The 18,243-nt window shown below is 27.5% G+C and overlaps 1 protein-coding gene across 1 annotated transcript in view; it reads right to left on the bottom strand.

Moving 5' to 3' along the window:
* Positions 1–7,868: 7,868 nt before the first annotated feature.
* LOC143189883 (uncharacterized) overlaps positions 7,869–18,243 on the bottom strand; it is a 28,688-nt gene continuing 18,313 nt past the window's right edge. Inside the window, exons 11-12 of the mRNA XM_076393873.1 lie at positions 10,324–10,483; positions 7,869–10,265 (exon numbers count right to left, since the gene is read on the bottom strand). Of these exons, the coding sequence (XP_076249988.1) occupies positions 10,059–10,265; positions 10,324–10,483 (367 nt within the window). The 3' untranslated portion in view covers positions 7,869–10,058. The remainder of the gene's footprint in view (positions 10,266–10,323; positions 10,484–18,243) is intronic.

Genomic DNA, 18,243 nt, shown 5'->3' with positions numbered 1-18,243 from the left:
TCGACGTAAAATTTCCGGAATGTTATGCTTAAACATGGCCAAACACCGCTCAGAATCATCAACATGTTCTTCTGTTGGTCGATACTGAGCAAACGCGGTGCACACTTTGAACACAGCTTTCTAATAGACAAATACCAATGCAATATAAAACCAAAACTTTCTGCTGAATCTTGAAGGGAATTATGTTGAATAAACAACTCAAATTTTACAAAAAAAAAATCGCTTTACTATGGTAGGCCGGGAAATTTTCAATTGACCTGTTATTTTGGTAAAATGGCTTTCCGAATGGAGTGGACAGACCTAGAATGGCCTGAAGATCTTTACGAAATTTTGCATCCAACTGTTCCAAAAACTGCAATAATGTAAATGCCAAGAAACTAACGCTAAATAGTTATTAGACTAGAATTATAATTCGCTCTGTAGCCGTAGAAATTTGTACCCCATTTTTATAGACAGGTCAAAAAATTACACTACCTATACAAATCTAAACATTTTATTGGTAAAGGAATACATATAGTGTTGTTATAAGATTCGTGTACATACTTAATTACACTTAATAGGTGCTTGCATCTATTCTGTGATAGTCTGCAGTGCAAAATGACGACTTTGCATTTGTTATTTGACTATTGCAAACATCTTTTGAATTAATACGTCAACCTGACAAGAAATGAAACCGCAATATTAAATGGATTTTAAACTGTGTTTTCACTCCATTTGTGTAGTTAAAATGTGCATTCACTTTCTCTCCTTTTGAGTCTTTCTCATAGCATATCACCACGTGTCAACAAATGTCAAAACCATCAAATTTAACAATTATGTTAGATTGTTTAACATTTTTATACTGACACTTCATATTTTCATTAATATATATCAAAGTGCATACAATCACCTATAAAGTTATTCATTCATATGCTTAATTAATGTATTAAAAATATCATTCGGATATCAAAAATAACCCAAATTAAAATTAAATTTGTTGAAAAACTTTACAGACAAAGAAAATTGACAAAACTTTTAAGGTATTTTGGAATTAATTTATTTTTTATTGTATATATTTTTACTACATATTAAGAGGAAAGTTGTTTTTTTTTTAATTTAACAAACTGTTTTGAATTTTAACTGTTGATTGATCACTAAGTAATATAAAAAAAGCATAAAATAATATACCAGGATTATAGGGTTTTAAAAGTTATTCATTCATATGCTTAATTAATGTATTAAAAATATCATTCGGATATCAAAAATAACCCAAATTAAAATTAAATTTGTTGAAAAACTTTACAGACAAAGAAAATTGACAAAACTTTTAAGGTATTTTGGAATTAATTTATTTTTTATTGTATTTATTTTTACTACATATTAAGAGGAAAGTTGTTTTTTTTTAATTTAACAAACTGTTTTGAATTTTAACTGTTGATTGATCACTAAGTAATATAAAAAAAGCATAAAATAATATACCAGGATTATAGGGTTTTAAAAGTTATTCATTCATATGCTTAATTAATGTATTAAAAATATCATTCGGATATCAAAAATAACCCAAATTAAAATTAAATTTGTTGAAAAACTTTACAGACAAAGAAAATTGACAAAACTTTTAAGGTATTTTGGAATTAATTTATTTTTTATTGTATATATTTTTACTACATATTAAGAGGAAAGTTGTTTTTTTTTAATTTAACAAACTGTTTTGAATTTTAACTGTTGATTGATCACTAAGTAATATAAAAAAAGCATAAAATAATATACCAGGATTATAGGGTTTTAAAAGTTATTCATTCATATGCTTAATTAATGTATTAAAAATATCATTCGGATATCAAAAATAACCCAAATTAAAATTAAATTTGTTGAAAAACTTTACAGACAAAGAAAATTGACAAAACTTTTAAGGTATTTTGTAATTAATTTATTTTTTATTGTATTTATTTTTACTACATATTAAGAGGAAAGTTGTTTTTTTTTTAATTTAACAAACCGTTTTGAATTTTAACTGTTGATTAATCACTAAGTAATATAAAAAAAGCATAAAATAATATACCAGGATTATAGGGTTTTAAAAGTTATTCATTCATATGCTTAATTAATGTATTAAAAATATCATTCGGATATCAAAAATAACCCAAATTAAAATTAAATTTGTTGAAAAACTTTACAGACAAAGAAAATTGACAAAACTTTTAAGGTATTTTGTAATTAATTTATTTTTTATTGTATTTATTTTTACTACATATTAAGAGGAAAGTTGTTTTTTTTTTAATTTAACAAACCGTTTTGAATTTTAACTGTTGATTAATCACTAAGTAATATAAAAAAAGCATAAAATAATATACCAGGATTATAGGGTTTTAAAAGTTATTCATTCATATGCTTAATTAATGTATTAAAAATATCATTCGGATATCAAAAATAACCCAAATTAAAATTAAATTTGTTGAAAAACTTTACAGACAAAGAAAATTGACAAAACTTTTAAGATATTTTGTAATTAATTTATTTTTTATTGTATTTATTTTTACTACATATTAAGAGGAAAGTTGTTTTTTTTTTAATTTAACAAACCGTTTTGAATTTTAACTGTTGATTAATCACTAAGTAATATAAAAAAAGCATAAAATAATATACCAGGATTATAGGGTTTTAAAAGTTATTCATTCATATGCTTAATTAATGTATTAAAAATATCATTCGGATATCAAAAATAACCCAAATTAAAATTAAATTTGTTGAAAAACTTTACAGACAAAGAAAATTGACAAAACTTTTAAGGTATTTTGTAATTAATTTATTTTTTATTGTATTTATTTTTACTACATATTAAGAGGAAAGTTGTTTTTTTTTTAATTTAACAAACCGTTTTGAATTTTAACTGTTGATTAATCACTAAGTAATATAAAAAAAGCATAAAATAATATACCAGGATTATAGGGTTTTAAAAGTTATTCATTCATATGCTTAATTAATGTATTAAAAATATCATTCGGATATCAAAAATAACCCAAATTAAAATTAAATTTGTTGAAAAACTTTACAGACAAAGAAAATTGACAAAACTTTTAAGGTATTTTGGAATTAATTTATTTTTTATTGTATATATTTTTACTACATATTAAGAGGAAAGTTGTTTTTTTTTAATTTAACAAACTGTTTTGAATTTTAACTGTTGATTAATCACTAAGTAATATAAAAAAAGCATAAAATAATATACCAGGATTATAGGGTTTTAAAAGTTATTCATTCATATGCTTAATTAATGTATTAAAAATATCATTCGGATATCAAAAATAACCCAAATTAAAATTAAATTTGTTGAAAAACTTTACAGACAAAGAAAATTGACAAAACTTTTAAGGTGTTTTGTAATTAATTTATTTTTTATTGTATTTATTTTTACTACATATTAAGAGGAAAGTTGTTTTTTTTTTAATTTAACAAACCGTTTTGAATTTTAACTGTTGATTAATCACTAAGTAATATAAAAAAAGCATAAAATAATATACCAGGATTATAGGGTTTTAAAAGTTATTCATTCATATGCTTAATTAATGTATTAAAAATATCATTCGGATATCAAAAATAACCCAAATTAAAATTAAATTTGTTGAAAAACTTTACAGACAAAGAAAATTGACAAAACTTTTAAGGTATTTTGGAATTAATTTATTTTTTATTGTATATATTTTTACTACATATTAAGAGGAAAGTTGTTTTTTTTTAATTTAACAAACTGTTTTGAATTTTAACTGTTGATTGATCACTAAGTAATATAAAAAAAGCATAAAATAATATACCAGGATTATAGGGTTTTAAAAGTTATTCATTCATATGCTTAATTAATGTATTAAAAATATCATTCGGATATCAAAAATAACCCAAATTAAAATTAAATTTGTTGAAAAACTTTACAGACAAAGAAAATTGACAAAACTTTTAAGGTATTTTGTAATTAATTTATTTTTTATTGTATTTATTTTTACTACATATTAAGAGGAAAGTTGTTTTTTTTTTAATTTAACAAACCGTTTTGAATTTTAACTGTTGATTAATCACTAAGTAATATAAAAAAAGCATAAAATAATATACCAGGATTATAGGGTTTTAAAAGTTATTCATTCATATGCTTAATTAATGTATTAAAAATATCATTCGGATATCAAAAATAACCCAAATTAAAATTAAATTTGTTGAAAAACTTTACAGACAAAGAAAATTGACAAAACTTTTAAGGTATTTTGGAATTAATTTATTTTTTATTGTATATATTTTTACTACATATTAAGAGGAAAGTTGTTTTTTTTTAATTTAACAAACTGTTTTGAATTTTAACTGTTGATTGATCACTAAGTAATATAAAAAAAGCATAAAATAATATACCAGGATTATAGGGTTTTAAAAGTTATTCATTCATATGCTTAATTAATGTATTAAAAATATCATTCGGATATCAAAAATAACCCAAATTAAAATTAAATTTGTTGAAAAACTTTACAGACAAAGAAAATTGACAAAACTTTTAAGGTATTTTGTAATTAATTTATTTTTTATTGTATTTATTTTTACTACATATTAAGAGGAAAGTTGTTTTTTTTTTAATTTAACAAACCGTTTTGAATTTTAACTGTTGATTAATCACTAAGTAATATAAAAAAAGCATAAAATAATATACCAGGATTATAGGGTTTTAAAAGTTATTCATTCATATGCTTAATTAATGTATTAAAAATATCATTCGGATATCAAAAATAACCCAAATTAAAATTAAATTTGTTGAAAAACTTTACAGACAAAGAAAATTGACAAAACTTTTAAGGTATTTTGTAATTAATTTATTTTTTATTGTATTTATTTTTACTACATATTAAGAGGAAAGTTGTTTTTTTTTTAATTTAACAAACCGTTTTGAATTTTAACTGTTGATTAATCACTAAGTAATATAAAAAAAGCATAAAATAATATACCAGGATTATAGGGTTTTAAAAGTTATTCATTCATATGCTTAATTAATGTATTAAAAATATCATTCGGATATCAAAAATAACCCAAATTAAAATTAAATTTGTTGAAAAACTTTACAGACAAAGAAAATGGACAAAACTTTTAAGGTATTTTGTAATTAATTTATTTTTTATTGTATTTATTTTTACTACATATTAAGAGGAAAGTTGTTTTTTTTTTAATTTAACAAACCGTTTTGAATTTTAACTGTTGATTAATCACTAAGTAATATAAAAAAAGCATAAAATAATATACCAGGATTATAGGGTTTTAAAAGTTATTCATTCATATGCTTAATTAATGTATTAAAAATATCATTCGGATATCAAAAATAACCCAAATTAAAATTAAATTTGTTGAAAAACTTTACAGACAAAGAAAATTGACAAAACTTTTAAGGTATTTTGGAATTAATTTATTTTTTATTGTATATATTTTTACTACATATTAAGAGGAAAGTTGTTTTTTTTTTAATTTAACAAACTGTTTTGAATTTTAACTGTTGATTGATCACTAAGTAATATAAAAAAAGCATAAAATAATATACCAGGATTATAGGGTTTTAAAAGTTATTCATTCATATGCTTAATTAATGTATTAAAAATATCATTCGGATATCAAAAATAACCCAAATTAAAATTAAATTTGTTGAAAAACTTTACAGACAAAGAAAATTGACAAAACTTTTAAGGTATTTTGTAATTAATTTATTTTTTATTGTATTTATTTTTACTACATATTAAGAGGAAAGTTGTTTTTTTTTTAATTTAACAAACCGTTTTGAATTTTAACTGTTGATTAATCACTAAGTAATATAAAAAAAGCATAAAATAATATACCAGGATTATAGGGTTTTAAAAGTTATTCATTCATATGCTTAATTAATGTATTAAAAATATCATTCGGATATCAAAAATAACCCAAATTAAAATTAAATTTGTTGAAAAACTTTACAGACAAAGAAAATTGACAAAACTTTTAAGGTATTTTGTAATTAATTTATTTTTTATTGTATTTATTTTTACTACATATTAAGAGGAAAGTTGTTTTTTTTTTAATTTAACAAACCGTTTTGAATTTTAACTGTTGATTAATCACTAAGTAATATAAAAAAAGCATAAAATAATATACCAGGATTATAGGGTTTTAAAAGTTATTCATTCATATGCTTAATTAATGTATTAAAAATATCATTCGGATATCAAAAATAACCCAAATTAAAATTAAATTTGTTGAAAAACTTTACAGACAAAGAAAATTGACAAAACTTTTAAGGTATTTTGGAATTAATTTGTTTTTTATTGTATATATTTTTACTACATATTAAGAGGAAAGTTGTTTTTTTTTAATTTAACAAACTGTTTTGAATTTTAACTGTTGATTGATCACTAAGTAATATAAAAAAAGCATAAAATAATATACCAGGATTATAGGGTTTTAAAAGTTATTCATTCATATGCTTAATTAATGTATTAAAAATATCATTCGGATATCAAAAATAACCCAAATTAAAATTAAATTTGTTGAAAAACTTTACAGACAAAGAAAATTGACAAAACTTTTAAGGTATTTTGTAAATAATTTATTTTTTATTGTATTTATTTTTACTACATATTAAGAGGAAAGTTGTTTTTTTTTTAATTTAACAAACCGTTTTGAATTTTAACTGTTGATTAATCACTAAGTAATATAAAAAAAGCATAAAATAATATACCAGGATTATAGGGTTTTAAAAGTTATTCATTCATATGCTTAATTAATGTATTAAAAATATCATTCGGATATCAAAAATAACCCAAATTAAAATTAAATTTGTTGAAAAACTTTACAGACAAAGAAAATTGACAAAACTTTTAAGGTATTTTGGAATTAATTTATTTTTTATTGTATATATTTTTACTACATATTAAGAGGAAAGTTGTTTTTTTTTTAATTTAACAAACTGTTTTGAATTTTAACTGTTGATTGATCACTAAGTAATATAAAAAAAGCATAAAATAATATACCAGGATTATAGGGTTTTAAAAGTTATTCATTCATATGCTTAATTAATGTATTAAAAATATCATTCGGATATCAAAAATAACCCAAATTAAAATTAAATTTGTTGAAAAACTTTACAGACAAAGAAAATTGACAAAACTTTTAAGGTATTTTGTAATTAATTTATTTTTTATTGTATTTATTTTTACTACATATTAAGAGGAAAGTTGTTTTTTTTTTAATTTAACAAACCGTTTTGAATTTTAACTGTTGATTAATCACTAAGTAATATAAAAAAAGCATAAAATAATATACCAGGATTATAGGGTTTTAAAAGTTATTCATTCATATGCTTAATTAATGTATTAAAAATATCATTCGGATATCAAAAATAACCCAAATTAAAATTAAATTTGTTGAAAAACTTTACAGACAAAGAAAATTGACAAAACTTTTAAGGTATTTTGTAATTAATTTATTTTTTATTGTATTTATTTTTACTACATATTAAGAGGAAAGTTGTTTTTTTTTTAATTTAACAAACCGTTTTGAATTTTAACTGTTGATTAATCACTAAGTAATATAAAAAAAGCATAAAATAATATACCAGGATTATAGGGTTTTATTAAATATATCTTGCTGAAATTGCATTTGTAAATTATTATGTTACTGCTAAACAATGTAGTGTATATGTTTTTTACTTTATTGTTAGCATTTTGAAGTTGATATCAATGTCCTCAATATTTTGATTTATATAGATCAAATACAAATACTTTACTATAACCAACAGATTTATTCATATTTAGCTTCCTAAGAAACAACATGGTGGACCTATTGAATAACTGAAATACGCAATAATATAGGAGAATCTATCAAATAAATACAAAATATATTGGACGCACTTCTTTGGCATGCCATACTTTATTAGCTGCCATATTCTACAGACATTGTTTCCTACAATTATCACTTCTATAGATTGCTATCACGAAATTCTTGTGGCCTCAAGATATATTATTTTTTTACAATCTATATATGTCTTCGTGCTATAAAAATAATAAATCATTTTACTAAATCACATGTTGTTAGACGAAACAGCCGAGTAACAGATTTTTAAACAAAATTAAACAAAATATGTTTATGTTACGGCGAATGCGCCGTGATGTTTTAGAATGTCTGATGCTTTATTATAAAAGTTAAATATATAAATTAATTGTATAATTCTCAATTTAGTTCAAGTTGAACTTTAATTATATAGCTTTCCTGTAGATGGCTCTGACATTAGACACTAGTCGAAATTTAAATAATAAATATAATTATAAAAATTATTAAAATATATTCGTTTGTATCTACAAAGTCATTCCAGATTAAAAATGTCTTTAAAACTAATAATTAGACAAGAATATAAATCATAAGAACACTATATATTTTCCTATATATATATATATATATATATATATATATATATATATATATATATATATATTGAAGATAATAATAATTTGACATTCAAAGTTGGCAACAAATCCTGTTGAAATAATACCTTGAATACAAAATGGTAATACAAATTTCAGTAACAAGCATCATGCTATTACGGTAATTATCAATATTGTTATAATAAGTCCTCTTAAAGAGTACAAACAAATTCCTTCGTATAATTCTTGATACTCAAATAATTTGTTAAGAAAATAAAATATACTAGTCATATAAGTGTATAAATGTGAAGTTTCAGAGTTTCAAAAAAAGTTTTTAATGTCTGGACATCATTCAATCACAACAAAAATACATAGTTTTGTAGCCATCACCTCTTAAATAAACAACCAAAGAATGTAGGTGATCGTTGTTTCTCCTGGATAGCTTATAATAGTAATAAAATAATTTTTGAGTATCTCCTATACCTTAGTCTGCCAGTTTGCTTTTCATGATTTGCTTAATTACACTGTTACATGGTACTATCTTTCTATGGTAATTTTTACATTGTACTATTTTTTCCATTTTACTGGTACTTTCATGCCCCTACTGCAGTGCACAACTAACTGTCCACACCATATACGACTGTAGTCATCTGACCTCTATAAAGACCCGCCACGATCTTTCACATCAACTGAAGAACAATCCGTTAGACTATCCACAATCGGTTCTTTATTTTTTTAAGGAAATGGGCCTCTACCGACTTATTTAGCCTAACCTGTCCTAACAAGCCTATTGAACAACTAGTCAATATTTTAGCCCAACTTACATTACCTAAATATATTATTTGATATACTTTTGTAGTAAAAAATATAGTGTACAAGTGTAGCATCATTAATATCATTTCAAATAATTTAAAAAGAATGTTAGTTTATTATTAATCTTAAAAGACAATGATTTATAAAAAGTTTGATACTATAAAGAATAAATTAAAAATAACATAACAAACTGAACACTTGAAACACAAAAATGTTTTTTTTATTAAATATAGGTAATAAGCAAAATACTATGAACACCATGTAATATTGTGCATTGAGAGCACTGCTCCTGTGTAGATTTAGTTAACGGTTTGAGCGTGAGTATATGATGGAAAAAGCGCAACTAGTAGTCGAAAGGCAAAAGTAGACAAAGCCCAACGTTATTTTATCAACGAATACTAAGAAAGATTCGTACAATTACCGCAATACAAAAGTGGCAGCAAAATTCAACATTCACTTGTGTAATACTGTAAAGAACATTAGAGTGGAAGCCCCCGAAGAAAATTCCGTTATGATTCAGTCAATTACATTGTGGTACCCAGCTAGCACTCTTGGCTGCATGTTGCTGCCAAATGTTTACCATATTTTAAGATTCATAAGCTATATACACAGCGAAAAGGGCTATGTTATGTTTTCATTTAGAGAATTGGTCAACATTCATTGAAATCCAAGAATGATCCAGGTAGCCTATAAGTAAAGTTGGACTTCCAACACATCACTAATAATACATAAATTTTACTTATACACTAGGTGGTCATATCATTTTGCCTATCCGCTATGCATTTTAAGTTATTACACAAATATTTTCAATCAACATTGTGTTTAATTGTAACATTATTAAATAGTTGTATATTTTTATTTCTTTTTAGTAATCTTCGATAAGTCTGGCTTGGATTTAGATTTCAATGAATTTTTTCTGGTGTAGGATTTCTTATAAAAATCAGCAAATAAATAGTAGAAAGCGATAGTATTCGGAAGGCTTAAAATCGTCACCCATTTTGGATAGTTACATCCGGGAAGGAATATCAACAGCTGATGCAGTACTATCATACCAAACTGGATCTATAACAGACATAATAGACATTAAAATATTAGATATATACAACTAGGTTATAATTACCAGCTGAATCATGGTAATGTACTTCTTCCACCATAGGTATTTTTGGATACTAGGTCCCAAAGCGGCCAAGAAGTAATATAAATACAGAATAACATGAACAAACGTGTTTACTATACCTATGAATGTGCCATGTCCGTTTGGTACATATTTGACAAAAATCCTGAAAATATAAATTAAATTAAGTTCCAAAACCAATACTTGGGGGTGAAAGGAAAGGGAAGGAAAGGATGTTAGCTAATAGATCTTCATTTACACATTCACAAATTTTTTAATGGATGTGAAAATCCACATACGAAGGTCGCTATTTATATTTCCGGAATAGGAAAAAAACAAATAGTTAAGCTGCGAATATATTTTTATTGTTTTTCAAAGTACTTACATACACTACTCGATACACTTTTACATACGCTTAAATCAATTTTCAAAGCATTTATTCCATTCCGAATGAGGTATCTTCAAAATATGATTTTTGAACGCATCAATAGCTTGTTTAGACGATGAAAATCGTTGACCACGCAGTTTATTCTTCACGGATGGAAACAAAATGAAGCCATTGGGTGCCAAATCAGGGCTTTACGGCGGATGACCCATCAATTCGATGTTTTGAGTGCTCAAATAGTCTCTTGTTTGAGCCGATGTATGAGGGCTCACATTATCATGATGAAGAACAATCGGGCGTCTCTTGTTTGTTTTTCTTATTTCACCGAAGACCTCTGGCAAACAAATGGTTCCGTACCAATTACAATTAACTGTTCTACGATCCTCTAGAGGCACTCTTGCAATATGACCAGTTTTCCCGAAGAAACAGGCCACCGTTTTCTTTGAAGTACTTCATGAGCGAACAACTTTTGTTGGATTTGGTTGTCACTTGTTAGAATTTTATAAACGTCTTTCGAAGCACCGCTATTGAATTTCTTAAGCATTTCTTTGCATCAATCGACGCGAGCCTTTTTTTGAGCGATTGTCAAATTGTGTGGGAACATAGCTTTAGCACAGCTAAGTGTTCATATAAACTCGCATAGATGCTGGTGGAACTATTGCTTAGGGATGCCTCAATCTCACAATTCGTGACGATGTTTTTTGGCACAACACCCGATTTTGGACGACCTTCACGAAACTCTTCGGACAGCGAACTACGACCACGATCGTATTTAGCTTCATCGTCAAAAGTCAAATTAAGTTGATTGATGCACTCTTGTCCATGTCGAAAATCGTAAAAAATCATGGCACGAGAACGTTTACGATTCAGTTCAATTTTTTTCCGAGACGAAACTTTCAATTAAATATAAAATAAACAAATAGCGTCCGTGAGACAAAATGATCTGAGTACGTATATCGTCAAAAATATCAAACTTTACGATGGAACCGTCAGATGGGCTCACATGACAAGTGTTGCCAATTCCCGAAATATAAATAGGGACCCTCGTATCAGAGGGAGTTAAATTTGGAGAATTAAGTGGATTTTAGAACATTTTCTACTTTAATTTGATAGCGGTGGTAGTTTTCAGTTGTGGGAGCAACTAAGTTATATTGATGGAACATGATCTTATGTAAACTGAGCTTAAGTGAGCGCTATCACGAATTCAGTTCCAAGTCAATAATTTTTTTAACAGTTGCAGCTTGCGATTTACAAGTTGAAGTCTGTATTATATTAAGTAACGTTTCCAACTTGCGGCTAATTCCTCAGTCTGCGGGGAATCTGTGCCGGAACACTTATACAAGAACTTTTACAGTTGGTTGAAACGAAGTATATAGTCTATTCAAAGTTTTTTTGTACATACGTCATCAAGATGTTTAATATATTTGCTTTGAGTGATAACAAGATTAGCTTGGCTTTTTTTTGGTATGGAACCGGGTAGGGGAATCCTGTTACGGATACCTGGTCGGGAAGACCCGCAGGAATAAGCGAGTTGGATTGGTTATGTGGAGACTGCCTCTGGGCTACCCACTAAACCCCACCCTATCAGCTGATCCAATGACCCTAACTGATACTTCTTACTGTTAGTAAGGAGGGTGCCCGTAACCGGTAACACCGTCAAGAGGCACAAGGGGCAGGCAAGGACGTGGCGTCGTTATCACACCACACAGCTTGCGGTACATGAGTTAATCGCTCGCCGGAGAAGATCGAGACAATTTGGAGTTAGATCAGGACGGGGTAGTGTCGGCTGTGATAGAATAAGGCTACGAAGAGCTGAATGAGTTATTGGCCTAAAATATCGGTCAGCTCGATAATACATCGATTGTCCGAGAGACGAAGAGTGGAGAAATATCTCGAGTAAACCTCGGATATAAAATCGCGAACTTCTGGGACGTCTGTTTCTCTATGAATTTGATTGTTCCAGACGAACCAGAGGGCATTGATTATTCTCCTGAGAATGTTGTTTTGAAATACTTGAAGATTAGCTTGACATTTTTAGAATACATTACTCCAACATCTCCGGATTTGGCGCATGCGCACTCTCCTGCAGAGAATAAACTACCAGAGAAAAGAATTAACTATATTGTCTTCCTTTTCTGATGGCGGTACATTGTTTTCGAATCGTACCGTTCGACAAGTCAAAATGAAAAAAAATCTTGAATATTTAGATTTTGTGTTACATTAATAATTCTATGGTAATAATAATTAAATTATTGTATTATTATTATTCTTGGTTGTTTAACATACTTTGGTTTTACAATATGGTAGAACAAGGGTAAGTGCAGAATGGTAGGTTAAGTTTTTCACAAATATACAATTCAAACAGCATCTATTTTATTTGCAGTGGGAATGTTAGCTGCTAAATTTATAACACGACATCATTTTCAATGACATACGAATAGGTAACAACATATGTTATGCCAAAATTTAATGATAACAAGAACAGAGATCAAAATGATTCTTGCTGTGTTGGAAGTAGTCAAGTCATTAATGAAGTTTTCCATCAAGAATAGTAGCAAAAGTTATAGTAACCGGTAATAATTAGAATTTTTTTAAACATAATGTATTTTAGTAATGATTTAAATTTTATTTTATTGGTGAGATGTAGCTAGATTTCTTTCAACTTAAAAGTACGATCATCCATTCATTTTGGGCTAGTAAATGTACAATATGTTAATCGAAAGCTTGAGGTAGTCAATTTATTAATGGGGTTTGTGAATCAAGAATAGTAGCGATCATAGTTGATCATATATTGGAGGTTTTTAGGAAAATATCTCTGCTTTCATATATAGTGGTGGCTTTTTCATTTGGTTTTGATTATATTGACTCGGTTTGATCAAAACCATTTTGATATTTTTTATGGTAATGTTTATTTATATGGTTGTTTAAGATCTTGTTAATTGTTCAAATATGTAAATTAATTTAAATATGGTGTTTTCATAAAAATAGAAAGGCATATTGAAATTATTTTTATTATTTAATTTTATTCAATATTTTTTTAAATAAAATGTGTCATTTCAAAAAATTTTCAATATTTATTTCCCTACTTATATATAGTTTCAACATTAGATCAATTATTTGTCAAATTTGTGTATATTTATTATAAAAAATAGTGTAATATGTTGCTTTTATAAAAATAGAATGGCTGGACATATATTAATTATATTATTATTTCGTTTAATCCAATTTGTTTAAATAAAATGTGTTAGCTCCGAAATTTTACCTTCTGAACCTATTTAGTTTATTTATTTATTATTAAATATACATATATATATATATATATATATATATATATATATATGTATATTTAATATATATATATATATATTTGATATTATATCTAATTATTCTGTGTTTTAAAATTAAATGGAGCTCAATATACGCATGAGTCATATCCGGAGATGTTGTGGAGTAACGTATTCTGACAATTTTATGTAGAACTAATACAAATAATACGTTTTGGACTTTTTGCTTATGTTAGGAGTATGTGAATCGTGGAAGGTCAAATTGTTCACCATGATGATATAGAATTAATTGGTACATATATTACAGGAACCTATTGTGTTTTTGACTTAAACATAAACGAGAAACGCATAAAATTAGAATTGACTTGAGTTTTTTTCTGATATGTTTGCGTAAAGTAATGGTAAAGGCATAATACGGGCTAATATTTAGATTTCGATTTAGTAAATGGAAATTTCCTTTTTTTTTCTCGTCGTTTTCAATGCCAATTTATTCATACCCATTTCGGACATCATTCAATCATATATGTGACATTCTGAGGGGCGATGAACTTTTACCACTTCCCAGCAAACTAAATCAGCTCTTTAGACAAGAAGTTGCGATGGATGTGTTAAAAATGCCCAGAAAATATCTCTTAAATTTTGCTGAGCCTCTAAATAACTATGTACTCTATCTTTAAGCACAATGTAAGACAACGTTAGATATGCTTAAAGCGTTTTAATAGTAGACAATAAGAAGTCTAATCAATGTTTGGATATATATATATATATATATATATATATATATATATATATATATATATATATGACTGGAAGAATGTGTTAAGGTCCGATGAATTATTTTTAACAACCGGGATTATGTATGGATAACCTACATATATATCACTATCCGGATTATTATGAATGAATGTCTCAACATCCCCATGATGAAATTCTAACTGTCACTGGCACATTACTACCAAACAATGCAATATTCCTAGATGATAATGCACCGATATAGATAGCCAAAATATTCACTCAGACCTCAACATATTTGGACCGTTAACGGAAGTTTAATGGGGGGAGGGGGAATAGAAAATGAGGAGTAGATCTCCAGAATAATTAAAGCAATTGGCGGATGTTTTGGCACGAGAATAGGACAACATCTTTCGTACATTCAAACAATAAACGAATTCCGTATCGAATTATGGCTGTTGTACAAACAAACGGTAACTTTACAACTGATTAATAAATAAATATTGTGTATGTCATGTTTATATTATTTTATCCATCGGTTGTAACAGGTCAACTGAAACTAGATTAAATCCATACGTTTTTTAGTTAGCCTTAACCCTCAAAAGATGCATATATAAATTTGACAGCTGTCGGATCATTAGTTTCTGAATTATAGCATTTTGAGCAAGCAACTTTTGATATTGTGAAAAGAATTGATAAATAGGAGTTTCGCGTATTGATAAAATATTGCTTTTTGAAGGGAAGAAATACAGTTGAAGCAAAAACTTGGCTTGATGCCGAGTGTCTGGACACTGCTATAAAAAAAATCAATCATCAAGGATTAGCATGCTAAATTTAGACGTGGTGAAATGAGCACCGAAGACGGTGAACCCAGTGGACGCCCAAAAAGGTTGTTACTGACGAAAACATTAAAAAAAATTACGAAATGATTTTGAATGACCGCAAATTGAAATTGAATGGAATAGCAGACACTCTAAAGATATTAACTGAACGTCAACATCATATAAATCACGAATATCAGGGTATGAGAAAACTCTGTGCAAAGAGGGTGCCGCGCAAGCTCACTTTTATTCAAATTTAACGACGGGTTGATGATTCGGAGCAGAGCAAGATGAGCAAGCGTAATAAACCCGAGTTTTTGCATCGATATGTGACAATCGATGAAACAATGCTCCACCATTTCACTCCGAAATCCAATCGACAGTCATCCGAGTGGACTGCACACGATGAATCCGCTTCAAAGTGTGGAAAAATGCAACAGTCGGCCGGCGAGGTTATGGCGTCTGTATTTTGGGACGCGCATGGAATAACTTTCATTGACTACCTTAAAAAAGGAAGGACTATCAACAGCGACTACTACATAACGTTATTGGACCGTTTGAAGGACGAAATAGCCGAACGGCCGCATTTGAAGATAAAGAAAGTGGTGCTTCACCAAGACAATGCACCGTGTCACTAGTCTATGAAAACGATGGCAAAAATCCATACTTCTACTCTATTCTCCGGATCTGGCCCTCAGCGACTATTTCCTGTTCTCTGTTCTCAAAAGACTGGGAAGAGATTTTCGTAGAATGAAGAGATGATCGCCGAAACTGAGCCCTATTTTAAGCAAAGGACAAATCGTACTACAAAAATTGTATCGAAAAGTTGGAGGGTCGTTATAATCAGTGTATTACCCTTTAAGGGAATTATCTTGAATGAAAAAAACCTAATTTTACTAAAAAAGTATGTTTTACTATGGTAGGCCGGGGACTTGTTAATTGACCTGTTATTTTGAGATGCAATATATTTTTATCACAGTGATATAGTGATAAGTTTTCGCATTATAACATCAGAGAAAAATATTATTGTGTTTTGATATATCGGAGAATGTGAATAAAAAACGAAAGAATTTAAATTGTTAATTGTCTTTATTAGATATCATTTGCGTAAATGCAAATGTATTTTGATAATGCATTTGCTTTCTAAAATGATTTAATCGTATAAGAAACGGTTATATCTTTTATGTAAGTACCGCGTACATTAACCTTTAACCGTACAAATATTTAAATTATAATACGTAATGAAAACGTGTGTGAGCTAGAAATACATGCATCGACAGAATAGTCTCGTTAATTCTGACTGATTTGGAGTAGTGATGAAACTGGTAACGGCGTATATTACGCTTTTACCATAGAATGGTGGTAAAAACACCAACTGATGTTGGTAAATTCACCAACAAACAAACCACGGTCAATATGTTTGTACTTTGGACAGACAAATATTAATAAATTCCTACCTATTCAATTTAAATTATATTTATGTATTTATATAAATGAAACAACATTCATACGCTTGAAGCCTATGAATGTACATTAACGTATGGAATTTGACTATTAATTACCATTAACATAGTATGACAATATAATGATATAATAATGATAGTATACAATAAATCCAAAGGAAATTGTTAATGAAATGTATAAAATATTCATTGTTCAAAAAGGCCCCAGTTATAATTTTTTAAGTGGCCAAGTACATAAGCAGCTGCCAAGTAAGTGTTTAATAAAACTTGTTACTTGAATTTTATAGCTCATGTGAATGTATGGTATGCAATAATAGGTTTCCATCTGAATATTGGTAACGCTGCTTGGCACATTATGATATGAGGATATCCACAAAAACCTAGGAATAACAACATCCGCGAAGAAATTAAGCGGCTTCGGAAAAAAGACTGAGTGAATATAAAAACGTCGTACTAACAGTACTACAAAAACTTTACAAGAATGGATTTACCCAGAAGTTGATCAGAACCAAAACTCTTAGACCACAACGAGAGGAAATACATCAAACATGTGCACAATGTATTTTATTGAAACTATTGTCCGTTGATTTTTACATCTTTCAGCCAATTTACAGATTTCATTTTAAAACAGCGATGAATCTTTTGAGGCTATCCACGAAAGGACCCGTTTCTTTGGTGTTTTCATAAGAAATGAAGTGCTATACAGACAGGTCCCAATTCATATATCGGAACAGGTAGTTATCAAAAGGAGTAAGGCCTAGAGAATACAGCGGCTGGGACAGCACTTCCCATTTTAATATTTCCAATTATGGTTTTATCGGTTTTGTAACATGTGACCGAGCGTTGTTTAAAAGCTGTCTACCCAAATCATAATATATTTCATAAAATATCCAAGATTGAAAATGGTTTCTAGTGTTATTTTCTTATGTGAGAGATCATCGAGTAATGCCTTCAAACCCTGTGAGTGAGTATTCTGTTGTAAATTCTTTAAAATTAACTTATAGGACTGATAAGTTTGCTGCTAACATCTTAGATCTAAACTGTAAGAATATTATTAAGCAATCATTGCTAGATAATAAGTAACTAGTTGTTATATGTGTGTCACATGACATTTAAATAAAAGCAGTTATTAATTATCAGCAGAAAGGAGTTTTTGGATTGAGTGACCTATAGATTACTATTTACAACCTCTGAAATTTCTCAAGTGGTTCCAGTTTACCCCACATGGAATAAAGCAGCCG

This window comes from Rhynchophorus ferrugineus, unplaced genomic scaffold, assembly GCF_030347505.1.
Source record: "Rhynchophorus ferrugineus isolate W39M unplaced genomic scaffold, kcgeb_rfMv2 rfM2, whole genome shotgun sequence".
Classification (NCBI taxonomy): domain Eukaryota; kingdom Metazoa; phylum Arthropoda; class Insecta; order Coleoptera; family Curculionidae; genus Rhynchophorus; species Rhynchophorus ferrugineus.
Note: the sequence above shows the minus strand (reverse complement) of the source record. Positions and strands in the feature narration are given on the sequence as shown.